At 37.6% G+C, this 16,550-nt stretch overlaps 2 protein-coding genes across 9 annotated transcripts in view; one reads left to right on the top strand and one right to left on the bottom strand.

The window, feature by feature from the left end:
- Positions 1 to 16,550, top strand: part of CMSS1 (cms1 ribosomal small subunit homolog) — a 401,056-nt gene that overhangs the window by 25,519 nt on the left and 358,987 nt on the right. The window lies entirely within an intron of this gene.
- The window catches only part of FILIP1L (filamin A interacting protein 1 like), a 314,206-nt gene that overhangs the window by 13,701 nt on the left and 283,955 nt on the right, over positions 1 to 16,550 (bottom strand). For all 4 annotated transcript variants that reach the window (XM_081572464.1, XM_081572463.1, XM_081572466.1 and 1 more), the window contains one exon: positions 5,233 to 8,008. In XM_081572464.1, coding sequence (XP_081428590.1) covers positions 5,233 to 8,008 — 2,776 coding nt within the window. The remainder of the gene's footprint in view (positions 1 to 5,232; positions 8,009 to 16,550) is intronic.

Raw genomic sequence — 16,550 nt, 5'->3', positions numbered from 1 at the left:
TTCAGTTTGTCACTGTCAGTGGATCGATCCGTTGTGTCCATTGTGGTTCTCTGAAGAGGAGACACTAATGCTGATATGCTGTGCATGTCACTGAGACAGGGGTGCTATGTCAGTAATCCTACTCCACCCTTCCAGAGGCCTAAAGAATGGCAGAGAGTGAGACAGCCTCTGTAGGTCTTTATGGCCTATTGTTGATTATTCAGAGATGACTAGCCTTTGAAAAAGAAACAAAACTGATAGGCAAAAAAAAAAGGGGGGAGGGATCTGTTTTAGGTAACCTCACAAAAATATCATACAGAACCATTTGGCTATGTGGGAAAAAGAAACTCACTAAAATAAAACTTTCAGGCTTTCAAAAAAATTATCTCACATAACTAGATAAATTTTATTCTCTTGACCAATAATTTTGTGACAAAAATAAATTTTAAAATGAGGCCATGAAAGGATTATCTGTCAGATTGCTGACTGCAGTGCTAAAGGTTAGCCCAGATTACATTTTTATGGCACCATTCTAAGTGCTGTAAAACCTGGTGTCCTGATAGAATATTGACAGATTTGTATGTGTTGCCATATGAACAGCGTTAATTTATTATCAGATTATAAGGTACTTAGAAGTGTGTTGGCTGGTTAACTTGCTCGACTCCCTAAGGATTCTTTATCCTACAGCCTTGCCTTTGGGGGGTACCTGCTCTGACTGCACAGTAGAAGGATACACCAGTTGCAAAAGAAAGGACTTGGAGCTTAATCTAAATGAAAATGAGTTTTAAGGAGTTTTAAGGTTTGGGAATTTTATTGAACCACTTATCTTCCTTATTCTTTCTTGGATTTGCTTCACTGTGGCCTAAGGTGAATGGAGTCCTTTGTTTTGCCTCATCCAAACTGCTCTCTTTAATTAATGTGTATTCTGGACCATTCCCAAGAAATTCTGTAGGGTTATGTTGAGGCCCTGGGACCTGAAGGTGAAACAGAGCTTGTAGTTGTCAGATACCCTGCTACTGCTCAAAGATTCAGACATCTATGCTTTGCTACTGTTGTAAAACTGGGAACCTTCCTACCTTATAAGATGGCAGGTTTTATTGAGCTTTTCTTTTGAATAAAAAGGAAACCTGGAGAATAAGCCATCTGTTTGTCATGCCAGCCACTAGAGGGTGGAATAGTCACACTTCCTCAAACAGGTGTAATTCATTCTGATAGAGCAAGACTAGAGTCAGAACATAGTTGCTTGTGTTTATCAATATATCAATAGAAATGTCTAAAACAATGGAATTCCTTCTTTGTGTGTGTGTGTGTGTGCCGAGTGACTTTAGTCATGTCTAGCTCTTTGCAGCGCTATGGACTGTAGCCTACCAGGCTCCTCTATCCATGGGATTCTCCAGGCAAGAATAATGGAGTGGGTTGCCTTGCTCTCCTCCAGGGGATCTTCCTGACCCAAGGATCAGACCTGTGTCTCTTAATGTCTCCTGCATTGGCAAGTGGGTTCTTTACCATCAGTGCTGCCTGGGAAGCCCAATTCCTTCTTTAGGTACATAGCAATCAGCAGAGGAACTTGTTAAAAAATGCAGCTTCCTGGGCCCTATCCTCAGAGATTGGGATTTGATAGCCCTGGGTGGGACATCAGGGGATTTTCATAATGTGTTTTGAATTTTACTTTGAGAAATGTAGATCCTGTTGTTTTGGGCATGCATTATTGCCTAATTATTTTTTCTCTTAGGATTACAAAGCAAAATGATTATCTGGAAGAAAAGACAATATCAGAAGCCAAAATGTAGGGAAACTAGAGTGTTATTAAAGCTCCCTCCCTGCCTTTGTCTAACAAGTTTCAAAGGACACTCACTTAGTAAAGATTAAGAATCAAAACAGCTGTGAAAAATATGTTTTTGTGTGGAGTTATATTTTAGTCAATAAAGATCACAGAATCCTTATACTACAAGTCTAAAAATTTTAAATTAAATATCCCTTTTATGGTCATCTCACAGTGCAACCTAGTTTATCCTTTGCCTAATGTCTTGGCATTACAAAATGTAGTTGTAGAAACTCTCTTTAAGTACTAATAGAATTTATATAATCCTGTCATCATCTTGAACACATATAAAGAGACTTTCCTTTGTATGTAAAGATCCAGTTGTAATGCACAATGTCTTTCTTGTAAGGATGACTCAGAGAGTAGTGGCTTTCTTGGGAAAGCTTTGCAAATGGTCTTAAAAGGCAAGAAGAATGTCATTAAAATAAAATAAAATGTCATAAAATAAAATCATTCAAAACTGTGATAGAATGTTGCAGCTCAAAAAGTTAAAAGGATCGGGGACTGAGTAAAATGAATCTTGGTTCTGAAGGTAGGACCTCAGATGAAATGAAAGGAAGATATTTTTTTCTGATGTTTATAGAAACAGTCATGTCTCCTATGAGCCTCTCAAGGGCCTTCTTTTCTTCAAGAACACAACCCTCCACTTTCACATATCTCATATGAAGATTTTCCAGTGACATTTCCTCTCTCCTTCCTAGTTTTCAGGGTTCATCTGTGATTTTATGTGAAATAAAAAGAAAATTCTGGAACCCCAGATACACATAAGCACACACAAGCACACAGAGTTATGAAGAATTATTTTTGAAATTAAAGGCCAAAAATCTATTCTGTGTCATTCTTTGTATGATTTTATGGAAAAGAAACTTTTTTTTTTTAGAGATGATGCTCTCTTTACCATAAACTTTGATTAGTAGCACTTTTAGTAATCAATATATGTTATTAATACAACAGTGTTCATAAATTTTGATGTGGATATGAATTGTTACACTGAAGTGGTCCTAGTAGAGGAACCTCTAAAAGAGGTTCAGTTCCTTGAAAGTCCAGTAGATTTCCAATAATGTTAATTATTTGGGAAGCCTATTTGTAGTTAATACCTGGAGCAGGATGATGAAATGAGAATTTATGCATTATAATCATAGAGCACAGGACTTGGGGTATTAACTTTATTATATAAAATTGCTCTGGCTCACGTAAGATAAGAAATTGAATCCTTACAAAACAGTTCAACTAATGAATAGTCCAGAGCCTCTCAAACCTAGTTACAAGTGTGCCAAAAATGGATCTTTTCCTCAGTACTTGGGGCTGCCAGGAGGAACCTGGGGCTGACAGGAGTCCCTCAGCTCATCACCTCTGCCTCTTTATCCATCCAGTGTGTTTTCTGTTTGTGTCATGTGACAAAAGTTGGGAAGTGCTGGGAAGACTTTGTAGTTTAATTCTTTCTAGTTTCTGTTTAGTATTAGTTGATTATAAACTATTTCTGTTTTTTATTAGTTGATCGCTATTCACCAAAACTTTATATATACTCTCTTGATTATTATCTTAAAAGATATCCCATGTAGCAACATTATCAGTGTCTACTTTAAAAGATGTAAAATAACAGTTGTAGTTTCTTCTAAAGTTCTAATCCAAGGTAACTTAAAAACAGTTTTGGAAAACATTTAGACTGTCATGTATTTTGTAATACAGTTGGGTCACTGCCGATTCCCAAGATAAATGTGTTTAAACAGAAGCTTTCTCATTCATCACTAACCTCAGCTTTCATCCAAATTTATTTAATGATGATGCAAGCCCACAGCATTGGTGGTTGCAGTTCATCACCATGGAAGTGTTTCTGTCAACAAATCCTTGCTTTGCTATCATGAAATTGATTTTGCAGGGAAAGGAGGATAATTGTGAAAGATGCCTTTTACTTCTAAAGATCTTCACAGTTTTCCCGGGTGTCTAAATGAATTGTGTTTAAAATCAATAACTGGCAATAAAATTGACCACACTAAATTAACAGTTATAAGGTTGGAAAACGGAAAATGGCAGTGAGCTACTTTGTCTGAAATCATGTTTTTGGAATGTGGCTTGGGGACCAGATTTGTAATATGAAATGTTCCTCTGAAAGCTGTTGTTCTCTGCTACAGAGGTACAGATTATGCTGACAGTCCCAGTATCAGAATTCCTAGGATGCATTTTTTTTTTAAGGATTACTGAGTTTCTCTCACCTACCTTGAAAATCATGTAACAATAATCACAGAAGAAACTTCCTCAATTAACATACAGTATTTTAAAAAATATGCCTTTTCTATAACTTATGTTTGTAACTATCTTTGCTTTTTATTTGCTTGTTTGAAGGTTAAAAAAAAAACCTACAATTAAGTTTAACTTCTGAATGCAGACCACTAACAAGCAAGGTAAGAAGCAGCTACCTTAAGTAATTCAAATTATTCTGGGAGCCAAATAGGAGAAAGGAACAATAATGACATTTTTGCTTCGAAGCAGAGTGTTCAAGAGCATATGTTTTAGTGGCTGATTCTAGGTTTAGATGTAGACAAACATTTTAAGGGGATTTTTAATGTATGATAGAAACACAGTCAACTCTTGGTTGTCAAGGTAACTTGTATTTCCAAATGTACTTTTTCTGGCTTCCTAACACACTTCTTATTTTCACCTGACATGCCTCAGCTCATACATGCTCGCAAAAGCAAATTAATATTATTTTATTCAGCGATTATGAGTAAACATTTTATTAAGTTCCTAAATTCCTAATATGTGCTAAATACTGTGCTGGGCACCAGGGATATTAGGATACATCTCAAGCGTGAAGTCAAGTTTGCTCCTGTGAGGTCTTGTAGTTCACCTTGAAATCAAAGAGCCATAAAATTTTATTTATTTCAACTACTTCCTTCTCCTCTAATACGTGATCAGAAGTTGATTATAAATGGAAAATAGATCCTATTTGTTTTTAATGAAGAATTAATAGACATTATGAACAGGAAATAAAATTCTATTATACATGCAGAAAAAAAAAAACCCCACAGAATGACCAAAAGAAAATTCAGCAAGCAATGGTAAAAATAACAAATTATTTACTGCTTTATAATGTTAAAGTATTTCACCGAGACAAGTTGCAGTCAAATTAATGTGAGTTATGGAAAATGAAATACATAAAGATGTATTTAAACAAGTGCAGACTAAATATTTTCCATACAGGGTATGTAAATGAAAAGATATACAGTAAGTGCACACTTGATATGACTATGCAGGCAACACTTGGTTAGTTTCAGATACTCTTGGATAGTTCATGCATAAACCTTCCCAAAGTACAAGTTCAGTCAGTCTTTGGGGGGATGTGGAGGGATAATTAAAAAGGACTGAGTTCCTTGCAATAATATCAGTATAAACCGGATAAGGAAGGGTCGTCAGTTATATATATTACTTACTGTAATTTGTGATTGTCGAGGAAGAGGTGTGGCTGTTGGTGTGATAGTAATACTGCTGGTGACTTTATTGGTTGTTTTGTTTAGTGCCCCATTAGTTAAGCCTTGAGTTCTGTTATCCTGCAGTGGTGTTGAAGGGCTGGCAGGTCTCACGGGGCTGGCTACAGCTTGCATGTAAGGACTTCCTAAGTGAATGTGGATTTTATTATCCTCAGTAGTTATCACACTTGAACTGTTACTGTTTGAACGTTGAAACTGCCATGATGACTGCCGGTCAGGGGAGACTCTGAAAATCGCGTGCTTGGCACTGATTTCTATCGGCTCGGGAGAGCGTCCCTGCTCAGGGGAGCTAGCTGAACCAGTAACAGCCAAAACCTGAATAGGTGACATTGTCCTTTCTGGAGTTATGGAACCACAGGACTCTGGGGTCTGTGCCCTGGCAAAGGTTGCCATGGTAATTGGGGACATGCCTTGCTCTAAATTCATCAGGCCTTCAGCAGAGGTTTTTGATTTCACTGGTGTTATGGAGGCGTTTTGGAGGATGGTGATCCTTTGCTTTGGGGTGCCACAGTTTGGTATCACTGCAGTGCTTGTGTAAGAGTGAGGACTCTCTGTGGTCGGACTTGTGATCTCAAGAGTGGCTGTGTTTTGGACATGGTCTGGAGTAACCTTTATATGAAGTGGTTGCCCAGGTGTGTGGCTTAGGACTAAATCTCCGGGTTGCACAAAGTTGCCATTGGGTTTAGTCTGTATTTTGCCATTCTGAGGATGGCCCTCCTTGGACTTCATCCAAGGAATCCAGAGCTTCCTGTTAACAGGACAGGGAGTAGATGAGTTGCATTTGAAGGAAAGCACAGACTCCTCATCATTAGGGTCCTCATCCTGGTCCTCACTCTCCTCATATAACTGACCGTTGATGACTGCTCGTTCCAGAGGAATGAGACTCTTATAATCAGGTGGCTCATTGTCTACTGCTTCTGTCTGAACTTCTTTAGAAAATACTTGAGGGTCAGAGATTCTTCTTCCATTGAGACTGGGCCGGAGGCTCTTACTGAAGTGACGATACCGCTCTAACTCTTTAGTGAGGTTTTCAATCTCTCTGCCTAAATCTCTGTTCCTGTTCTCTTGTTGATTGAGTTTCTTTTGCAGAACTGAATGATCTCCCTGAAGGTGACATATCAGGTCCTCAGTTGCCATGTATTCATGAATTTTCTCTTTCAATGCATCTACTTCTCTTGAGAGGTGACCTGACTTAGCTTCTTCTTCTTGAAGCCTTTTGAAAAGCCATTGTTCATGGCTGGACTCTGTCTTTTCTGCTAACTTGTACTTGGCAAGTTCCATTTTAACATGCTCCAGTTCTTCAGATAGAAATTGCGTTTTGTCACGTTCGTTAGCAAACCTTCGTTCCAGAGTCTCGTACTCATCTTCAGTTTTCATGAGGTCATCCTCAATGGCTTTCATATCCTTTAACTTCAGTTTCAGTCTCTCCACTTCTTGAGAAAGCTCTTTAATTTTATTGTTCTCTTGGTGTAATGCTATTGTGGATTTACCAGAATCTTGATTTAATTTGTTTTTTAGGAAATCTTTCTCAATTGCTTCCAGGGATTGAAGCCTATTTTTCAACACATTAACCTTGGACAGGAGATCATTTCCTTTCTCTTCTTCTGCTTTCAGTTTGTTTTTTAGATCATCTCTCTCTTTGGTTACACTGTACATTTTTTCTTCCACATCAGTTTTGGACTTCAGTGCCCTTTTAGTTTCCTCAATTAACTTCTCCGTAACCGTTGTCACTTTATTTTGCTCCACTTGAAGCTGAGAAGCAGCAGCTTGTAACTTATCTTCAGTTTGCTTTAATTTTTCACTCATTGTTTTCCGTTCATCTACCAGCATCACAGTTAATGTTTTCAATTTAGTTAAATCCTCTTTTAAGGTGAATTCTGTCTTTTCCAGACGACTTTCAATGGCTTCTAGCTCTTTGATCCTTATCTTTAAACTCTCTAGTTCCTGAGACAGTTGCTTTGTGGTCATCCTTTCTTTTTCTAAATTGCATTTCAGCGAGTAGCATTCTTGTTTGCTTTTGCTGAAAGCATCTTCTAATTTTTCCAGAGCCGTAATCCTTTTATTGAGTTTTTCAACCTCAAGTTTAAAGTCTTTACTCTGTGATGTTTCCTTTTCTAGCCTCTTATTGAGATCTCTGCACTGCTCCTCCATTTTTATGAGCTCTTCATCCTTCCCTTCCATTTCTAACACACGTTTCCTGAGCTCCTCCACCTCAGCCATGATACTGGAGTTTCCATATTCTCCCTTGTTAATTTTTTCTTTTATATCTTGCAGCTCTTCTTCTGCTTTTCGTAAAGACCTGTTTGTCTCTTCTAACTCATCAATTTGCCGGCTGAGTGCTGCCAGCTTTTGTCGAAGCTGGCGATTTTGGCTGTCCTCATTGGTGAGCTTCGCCATAATTGTTTCTTGGTTCTGGTGAAACTTTGTGGTCTGCGTTTGCAGTTCGTTCTCTAGTCTGGTTGCCTTCTGTTCTTCTTCCTGAGCTCTGGCTTCAGCAAGGGCTAGTTTAGCATGTGTTTCCTTTGCACTTGTGGTTAGGTCCTGGATTTTCTGTCTTTGAAGGGCAAGTTGTGCCGTCAGCCTTTGTTGTTCGTCCACCACCATCAAAGCAAAAGACTTCAGTTTGGTCAGCTCGTCTTTCAGGGCGGTGACCCTCTTCTCTTTCTCTTGCTCCTTCTTCTCCTGGGACTCAGTTTCTTGGTCAATCAGCCTTTTTAATCTGAAAAATACAAGAGTGCATTCTATTTTGTAATTGGTGCTTTAGTAACTTATGGGCTGTGAGTAAACATGTACGTAATTTAGACAGTATCAACTCACACAGTAATGGAAAGGAGTTCCTAAATTTGATGGGGGTGGGGAATCTTGCTTTTTTTTTTTCACTTCCTGCTTTCTTCCCACCCCTCATTGATTGCTAACAGTTTTAGTTCACCAGGAGCCTTAGTAAAAGAGTAAGGACAAGAATGTTTGGTTTAAATTGCTTGTGTAACATATAATCAATAGACATTGTAGCCTGAAGGTTGTAAAAACAAGCACAAGCTTGAGACTCACTTGGACCAAGCTTCAAAACTGGCCCTACTCTTACCAACTGATTAACCAGGGCAGTTATTTAACATCCCCTGGGCTTCAGTTTCCTCTGTGAAAACTGGAGGTGATAACTTTATTATCCAGGGGCCATTTTTGAAAATTAAATGAGATAATTCATCTAAGATTCTCATAGTGCTGACCCATAAGCATTTGAGAAGTTTTGTTGCTGTTGATATGTTTTATTAATGTGGTTATTATTGTATTTATCGAATGGTTTGCTTGAAACATTATAATATGTGATTACTAATGTTTGATCGACTTCCTTATTCTTAGTTAAGATTAAATTTATTCACATTGCTTATAAGTTAGACACTTTACTGATGGACCTATTTGCCAGTTTAAACTTGGTTTACACTAGCCTGACATTGTGTCAGGAATCCACGCACATCTATCTTTATTCCTACAGTGGACGGTAGTTGAATGAGAGGAACTGACAAGTACCTGAAGGGGTTTAGAGTTTTCATAACATATGGGAAGAGCATGGGATTTGATACAAAGAGCTTGATGAGTATCAGATATTAGAAATGAGGGAGGAAAAACTCTTATCAGGAACACTTTTGACGATGAGTCCTTTGAATGATGACTTTGATAACATGTTATTTTTTTTTCTTTATGTTTTAAATTTGTCAACAAAACATGGAAGACATATTGCATGCAGTATAAACTCTCTTCCACACACTTTTTCCCTCAGTACTGAGGTCACAGTTTTAAATTTGTGGCACTCCTAATTACACTGGGAATGGGCTGATTATGCAGGATATAATTACAGCTTTGCAGTATTGTTATACAGAAGCTAAAATAGGATGGAATCCCTGAAGAATTTAACTGAAGGACTTGTCATGAGTGAAAAGTTGTAAATATTTGTTTTTTTGATCAAGCATAGAGAGTTTTAGTGTATCTTATCTACTAGGAATGAGTTAATTATCCAATGCAGGTCTTTAATCCTTGCCACAGAACTTTCTTTTTAAAATTGTTTAAGTATGTGAGAGGACATTGTACAGGGAAATTAACTTGGGGTATTCTTGGAAATAGAGTCCTTTTTGAGATTCGAATCTGCTCTTTTGTAATTACACTACGCAAGAGGCAGTGTGTTTAAAATAATTGTATGATGTAAGAACTTTCAAACTTTTTTATGGGGAGGATCCACTTTTAGTTTTTCCTGTTTTGAGAACCTGACAGGCTGGCCCAAGGGCCGTGGCCTGTGCAGTTCTGAGGAAGCCGGGGTGGGGTGGTTGATGACCTCACCCACAGTCTCGGCAGGAGGCTTGCCCAGGGCTTCTGGCCCTGTCCCATTCCCACTTGATACACATGGGAACCTGAGAAGAGAAACTTGGTGGCTCCCTCCTGAAAGGCAGTGGGACTTCACAACTCGGTGGCAGAGCCCATGGTAAACTGTGCTGCGGGTGAGGTCATTACAGAAACTGGCAAAGTGCTTCTTCCTCCCACATGAGCATTAGGGTGGTATTTAACAATACTGCAGTGCAATATTTTCCTGTCTCTACATCACAGTTCTTAGAATTTTATTAGAGAATAGTTTCACAAAAGCTTTTCAGGATTTCTTTTCAGCTTATTAAACAATGCCACGTGCTATTTCATTTTCATGAGAAGAAGGTATGTTTTCTTAGGATACAAGGAAGGGAAGATTGTTTGGAGTATGATGCAAAGAACATTAAAATTGAATGGTCATCAGTGGATCCTGGCATTGCCAAAACTGGCAAAAAAGAGTTTAAAGACATTTCAGTTGTTTCCACTGTGTTCAGTGTTTTCTTGGAGCAAGCATGATGCATCTTCTTCAGCATGGTGCAAGTTCATTTATCTTTTTCTGTAGTTTCTGAAAATCGGATGGTATCCCCATCTGTTTCCAAGCTCCATTTTACACGGTTAGACACATAAAAGTGACAATTTGAATACATAAGTCTCAGCATTTCCTTACTACTTGTTTCTTAACAACCTGCTATTTCCCTGGGCCAGTCCCATGAGCACACTTTAGGCTAGTCTGGTAAAGCCTTTCAGGGAAGAAGACAGGAATTTATATGCAGAAAGAGTTATACCCCCAACCATCAACCAGTTGAATCCATGATAAGAGGGAGGCCCTGATGGATCCTTCCCAGGGCCACAATGTTACACACTGTGCTATTACACATTGCAGGGATGTGTATATATGTAAGAGAGGGAGACAGAAAGAGACAGAGACACCAGTTATGCTACTGAATTGGAACCAGCTTTTCTGGTATGGTGAATGGGTTTATCCTAAATCATTCACTATTTCTTGCCAGAAACATTTTGAAGGATAAAGTTTGAGGTTTATAGTCTTGAAGAAAGGTGTTTCTGTCTAAAGTTAGCTAGTCTTACAAGATTTCAAGCTCCAAGCCTGACCTGTTGTGTGTAGTGCCCTAAACAAGAAAGCTAATTGTCACACTGCTAATTACTGCTTCAGGGATGTATATATGTATGTGAGTGTATGTGCGTGTGTATTTATGTGTATATACACACATATATTTGACTATGTGTATTTTTTTTCAAATATATGTTTGAATGCTTTCAGCAAATATTTGCTGAATATTGACTGCATGTTAGTCATTTCAGGTTCACAATCACTTATCTAAAACTTTTGAAGCCAAATGTTTCCAAAATTCTAGAGTTTTCCAATTTTAGAAAGGCAGTAAGGAGCATCTACCACATATTATGTAATAGCTCCAGTAAGGTCTGTGGCACCATCTCCTAAGCAAACCTTTGAATACTTCCATAGTGAGCTACCTGAATAGGTGCACTAAATGGAGTAATTAAGATAATAAATAGCCTCACATCTATTCAGGTTTCACGGACAAATTAGTTCAGGTAAGGAGAAGTTTTGCTGTCACAATTTAGCAATTGAGGGTCCCCTGAGGCAGCTTCCTTCCTTGGGATTTAAACCAAACAGTAATAGTTTTCTTTCCTTTATCTTTCTTTGCATGTTAATGGGTTCTAGGTATTGAAGCTGACTGACTTTATATGTAACATGGTTATCATTGACTCTGGTTTTACTAGTAACAGCAGGTAAGTAAATCTGAGAGCTTTTAATCAGGATACTCATAATCTTGAAAGCAGCACAGATCTTGAGCTATCCAGATATGAAATTCTTCCCGTCAGAACTCTGAGGTCAAATTATTGCTCCTTCTCCCGTGAATAGTTCCAATTAATATGCCTTAGTGCCTTTTCTAATTGATAGGTTTGTATAACCTATGCTAGGGGTTCTTCATCTTCAGCACTCCTGACATCTTGGGCCAACTGATTCTTTATGGTGGGGGGCCTTGTAGTATGTTTTAGTAGCGTCCTTGGTCTCTTCTCAGTTGACGCCCGCCCAGAGCATCTCACCAGTTGTGACAACCAAGAATATCTCCAGACATTGCCCAGTGTCTTCTGGGGTGCAGAACCACTCCCTTTGAAAACCACTGTGATCTACACCTGTGTATGTGTTGTGTGTTTATAGACATGTGTATGTATCAGTCTGTGATTAGAAGTTAGGCTCTTTATGGTCCTGCCTTACTCAGCTTTCACACCCGAATTACATATACCCCTGGTGGTGGTATCTTGCCTGCTCATAGCCTTTTCTTTACATGTGCTTCTCACAGTTTAACGTTCAATTGAATCACCTGGGAATCTTGTTAAATGGTGAATTCCAATTCTGAAGGCAAAGCGTGGACCTCAACATTCGGATTATAACAAGTTCCCAGGTGATGTTAGGACTGACTAAGACTTTACTATTTATGTGTCAGATGTTTTCTAGTAATGGTATTCTGGCTGAATATTAACTTACCCAATTGTTCATTATTAATAATATCCCAAACTGTGGGTGGGTATAGCCTGTATTCCTGACCTACAGGGCCATCCATTTTTCTCACAGAGAACATCCAGTAGGACTAATGACTAATCTAAAATCTGTTGTTATTACTGGAAAAAATGACTTAAAATGCATATCAGAAGTGTTTGAGTTTAAGGCAGTAAATAACTTTAGTTTCAACCCAAAGACTAAAATGTATGAGACTGTATAATGGCTACTTTTTAGGGCCAGTGACGTGCTGCCAAGCACTGAGCTAAGTCTTTAACTATAGCTGTTGGTTCTGATTCTCATGGTAAGCCTATAGGGTTTGAGATTATTCTCTATTTTACAGAGAAAATGAAAATGGAGAGTCAGAAAGATCAGGAAGGGGCAGGGCCTGTTCTCTTTCCCCAACCACACTGCCTCTCTAACAGGAACACCAACTATTTCATGGACCTGGTTCACATCTGGTGTCTTTCTCAACGGACATTGTGTGTATTAGAGAAACTTACCAGCCTAAATAAAAATTCTCATTTATCATCGTGCTTACATTCTTTTTAGTTCATATCTCATAGAGCAGTGGTTTTCAAGTGTTTGCTCTTATAGCCCTTAAAATAATTTTCTATTATGTACAATTAATTTGTTCCTGTGAAGAATAATTATCTTGTTGCTTAGTCGCTAAGTTCTGTCTGACTCTTTTGTGACCCCATGGACTGTAGCCCGCCAGGCTCCTCTGTCCATGGGATTTCCCAAGCAAGAATACTGGAGTGAGTTGCCATTTCCTTCTCCAGGGGACCTTCCCGACCCAAGGATCAAACCTGTATCTCCTGCATTGGCAGGTGGATTCTTTACCACTGAGAGCCACCAGGGAAGCCCACTTGCTTTTAGCAAATGCTATGTTTTTTACTTACTGAGGTATAATTGAAAGATAATATTTAAAGCATGCAATGTGGTGATATACATATGAATTATGAAGGGATTCCTGCCAGTAGTCCTATCACCTCACATATTCATCTTCTGTGTGTGTGTGTGTGTGTGTATGTAAAAACACTTGGGTTCTACTCTCTTAGCAAATTTCAATTATAAAATATGGTATTGTTAACTGTAGTCATGTTATACATTGTAACCTCAGGCCTTATTCATCTTTTAACTGTAGTTTTACCAGCTCCTTCCTATTTCCCCCATTCCCTCAGTCCCTGGCAGCCACCATTCTACTCTCCAAGTTCAGCTTGTTTTTAGATTCCACATTTAAGCAATTCCATGTGTCATTTGTCTTTCTCTGCCTGGCTTATTTCACTTAACATAAGGCCCTTTAGGTTCATCCATGTTGTCACAAATGTCAGGATTTCCTTCTTTTTTAAAGGCTGAATAATAGTCCACCATATATGTGTGTGTACATATATATAAAAGTATATATGTATTGTAGATACATGCTATATAGTGTATCATATGTAACATGTGTCCATTAATATAAATGTTATACATTTATTTATACATTTATATACATTTTATAAAATGTACTTTACACATATATATTTACATATGTAAGGTATTTGCATATTTACATATGTAAAATACATTTGTATTTCAACACAAATACATGCCATGTTTTCCTTATCCACTCATTTGTTGTCAGACACTTAGGCTGTTTCCATACCTTGGCTAGAATGAATAATGCTGCAGTGAACATAGTTATAGATACCTCTTCAAGATAGAGATTTCATTTTGTTCAGGTATATACCAAAGGATCACATGGTAATTTTATTTTTAATTTCTTGAGACGCCTTCATACTGTTTTCTGTAGTGACTGTGCCAGTTTACATTCTCATCTCCAGTGTATAGGAAATGTTCCCTTTTCTCCACATTCTCTCTAGCATTTGTCATCTCTTGCTTTTTGATAACAGACATCCTCACAGATGTGAGATCATATCTCATCATGGTGGTTCTGCATGTCCCTAATGATTAGTGATGTTGAGTACCTTTTCATACACCTGCTTATTTGTGTATCTTTTTTAGAAAAATGTCTATTTGGGTTCATTGCCCATTTTTTAATTGGGTTATTTGGATTTTCTGCTATTGTATGAGTTTGTATATTTTGGATATTAACCCCTTATCAGATATATGTGGTTTGCAAATATCTTCTCCCATTCCATAGGTTACCTTTTCATTATGTTCATGGTTTCCTCTGCTATGCAGAAGCTTTTCAGTCTGATGTAATCCCATCTGCTTATTTTTGCTTTTGCCACCTTTGGTTTTGGTATCAAGTTTAAAAACTCATTGCCGAGACCAGTGTCAGGGAGCTTATCCCCTGTATTTTTTTCTAGAAATGTTAGTTTCGGGTTTTAGATTCAAATCTTTAATCCATTTTGGGTTTATCTTTGTATGTAATGTAAGATAGGAGTCCAATTTCATTCTTTTGCATGTGCATGTCCTGTTTTTCCAGCCCCAGTTATTGAGGAGACTATCCTTTTCCCCTGGTATATTCTTGGCTCTTTTGTTGAAGATTAATTGACCATATATGGATGGGTTTATGTCTGGGCTCTCTTTTGTGCTTCACTGGTCTCTTGTGTCTTTTCTTATGCTAATATCAACTGTTGTCATTATTATAGCCTTCTGGTATACTTTGAAATCAGGGCATGTGATGCCTCCAGCTATGTTCTTTCTCAAGACTGCTTTGGCTATTCAACATCTTTTTGGTTCCATATACATTTTACATTTTAGGATTGGTTTTTCTATTTCTGTGAAAAAATACATTGTAATTTTGATAGGAATTACATGAATCTTTTCATAATTTGGGTAGTATGGACATTTTAACAATATTCTTCCAATCCATGAGCATGGAACATCAGTCCATTTTTCTGTGTCTTCATTTTTTATTTCATCAGTGTCTTACAGTTTTTAATATACAGATCTTTTACCTCCTTGGTTATTAAACTTACTCCTAAGTATTTTATTCATTTTGATGCTATTTTAAATGGGGTTTTCTTATCTTCTCTTTTGATAATCTGTTCTAAAATAATTTTTTTAAGCTAAGTACCACTTTGCTGGAATCTGGAATTTTGTATTCAGGGTTTAAATAACTGCAGAAGATACATATTAACATCTGCCATATAATCTAAAAGTCATCATTGGCAAACCGGTAAGCCAAAACAGACGTTCAGGAAAAGTCTGGCTTTTTTTTTAACTTAAGCCAATGTGTAAATACACATCCCTCTGGCAGCCGCTTCACTTCTAAAAGAGATGAGGCCCAGATGAAATAACAGGTACTGTTATTTGCCTATTTCCATCCAGTGGTTGGTTCTGAATCTGCTGATGCTCTGCTCTCATGAGACTGTATCAGAAGTAAGTGTTCCTAGAGTTGTCCCTACGTCTGTACCATCAACGGGTTTCCAACCCAGGAAGATGCATTTGGTGAGATTCTGTTAAGTATGACTTTTTAGAAAAGGAAACTTTTAGAGCACAAGCATTTTTTTTTTTTCTGGCAGATCAGTCTTGGGAAGCATGTGTGAGAACTGCAGGTGTAGACACTGATTCCCTTCATGTTCTCCATGCTTATGCTCTGAAAAATTCTTCTGTGCACACTCAAGAGTATATGTACTCCAGTTTGAAGAATCTTGTCTTGGAGTACTCATAGTCATGTTGAAGGACTGACACAAGAAGATTATAGGAACAGTCACTGAATCTTGTCCAATAAAAACAGGTTGTAGAAGCTGGTTTTACAGACACAGATGCGAGGTAGTTAAATCCAAACTGGTTTACAGCAGTGGCTTACGACAGTTCTTCTGTAGAGTTTCTATTGTGGCTCGGAACTGTTATATAATTTACTGCAGTTTATTGCTATTATTATGTGCAACGCCAGCTCCTTGTTTTTTCAAAAATAATCACATCTGTCATCTTGAGTGTTCTTTGGTACTAACCATAATGCTGGCTCCTTATTATAAATTATACATTCAGAGCATCTTTGCAGTTTTTATTTACACACACACATGTCAGCACACATGTATGACTGTATTTTATCTCCCCTATGTAAGACTGAGTGTTAGTAATTGCATCACATAAGACATAGGAAACAGATGGTGTATCTAAATGCTATAATGCCAGTCATACTCATAATGATTTATATATAATTCTCACTTTTTATTTTTATTTATGTATATTACAATCAACACTACTAAAATATAAGCTTCTTAAGCACAGGACATATGTCTGATTGATTCATTTGTATCATCTATAGTGTCTACTACAAAGCCCTTACATGTAGAAGGTACCAAATGAATGGTTTTTTAAATGAATGAATGAACATTTTCCTGTGGAAAATACTGTACTATTATCCTAAATAATTTTATTCATTTTAAGACAAGGTACTCTGGTGCTTACC

Source organism: Giraffa tippelskirchi, chromosome 2 (genome assembly GCF_054371585.1).
Source record: "Giraffa tippelskirchi isolate mGirTip1 chromosome 2, T2T-mGirTip1v1.2.pri, whole genome shotgun sequence".
Lineage (NCBI taxonomy): Eukaryota > Metazoa > Chordata > Mammalia > Artiodactyla > Giraffidae > Giraffa > Giraffa tippelskirchi.
Note: the sequence above shows the minus strand (reverse complement) of the source record. Positions and strands in the feature narration are given on the sequence as shown.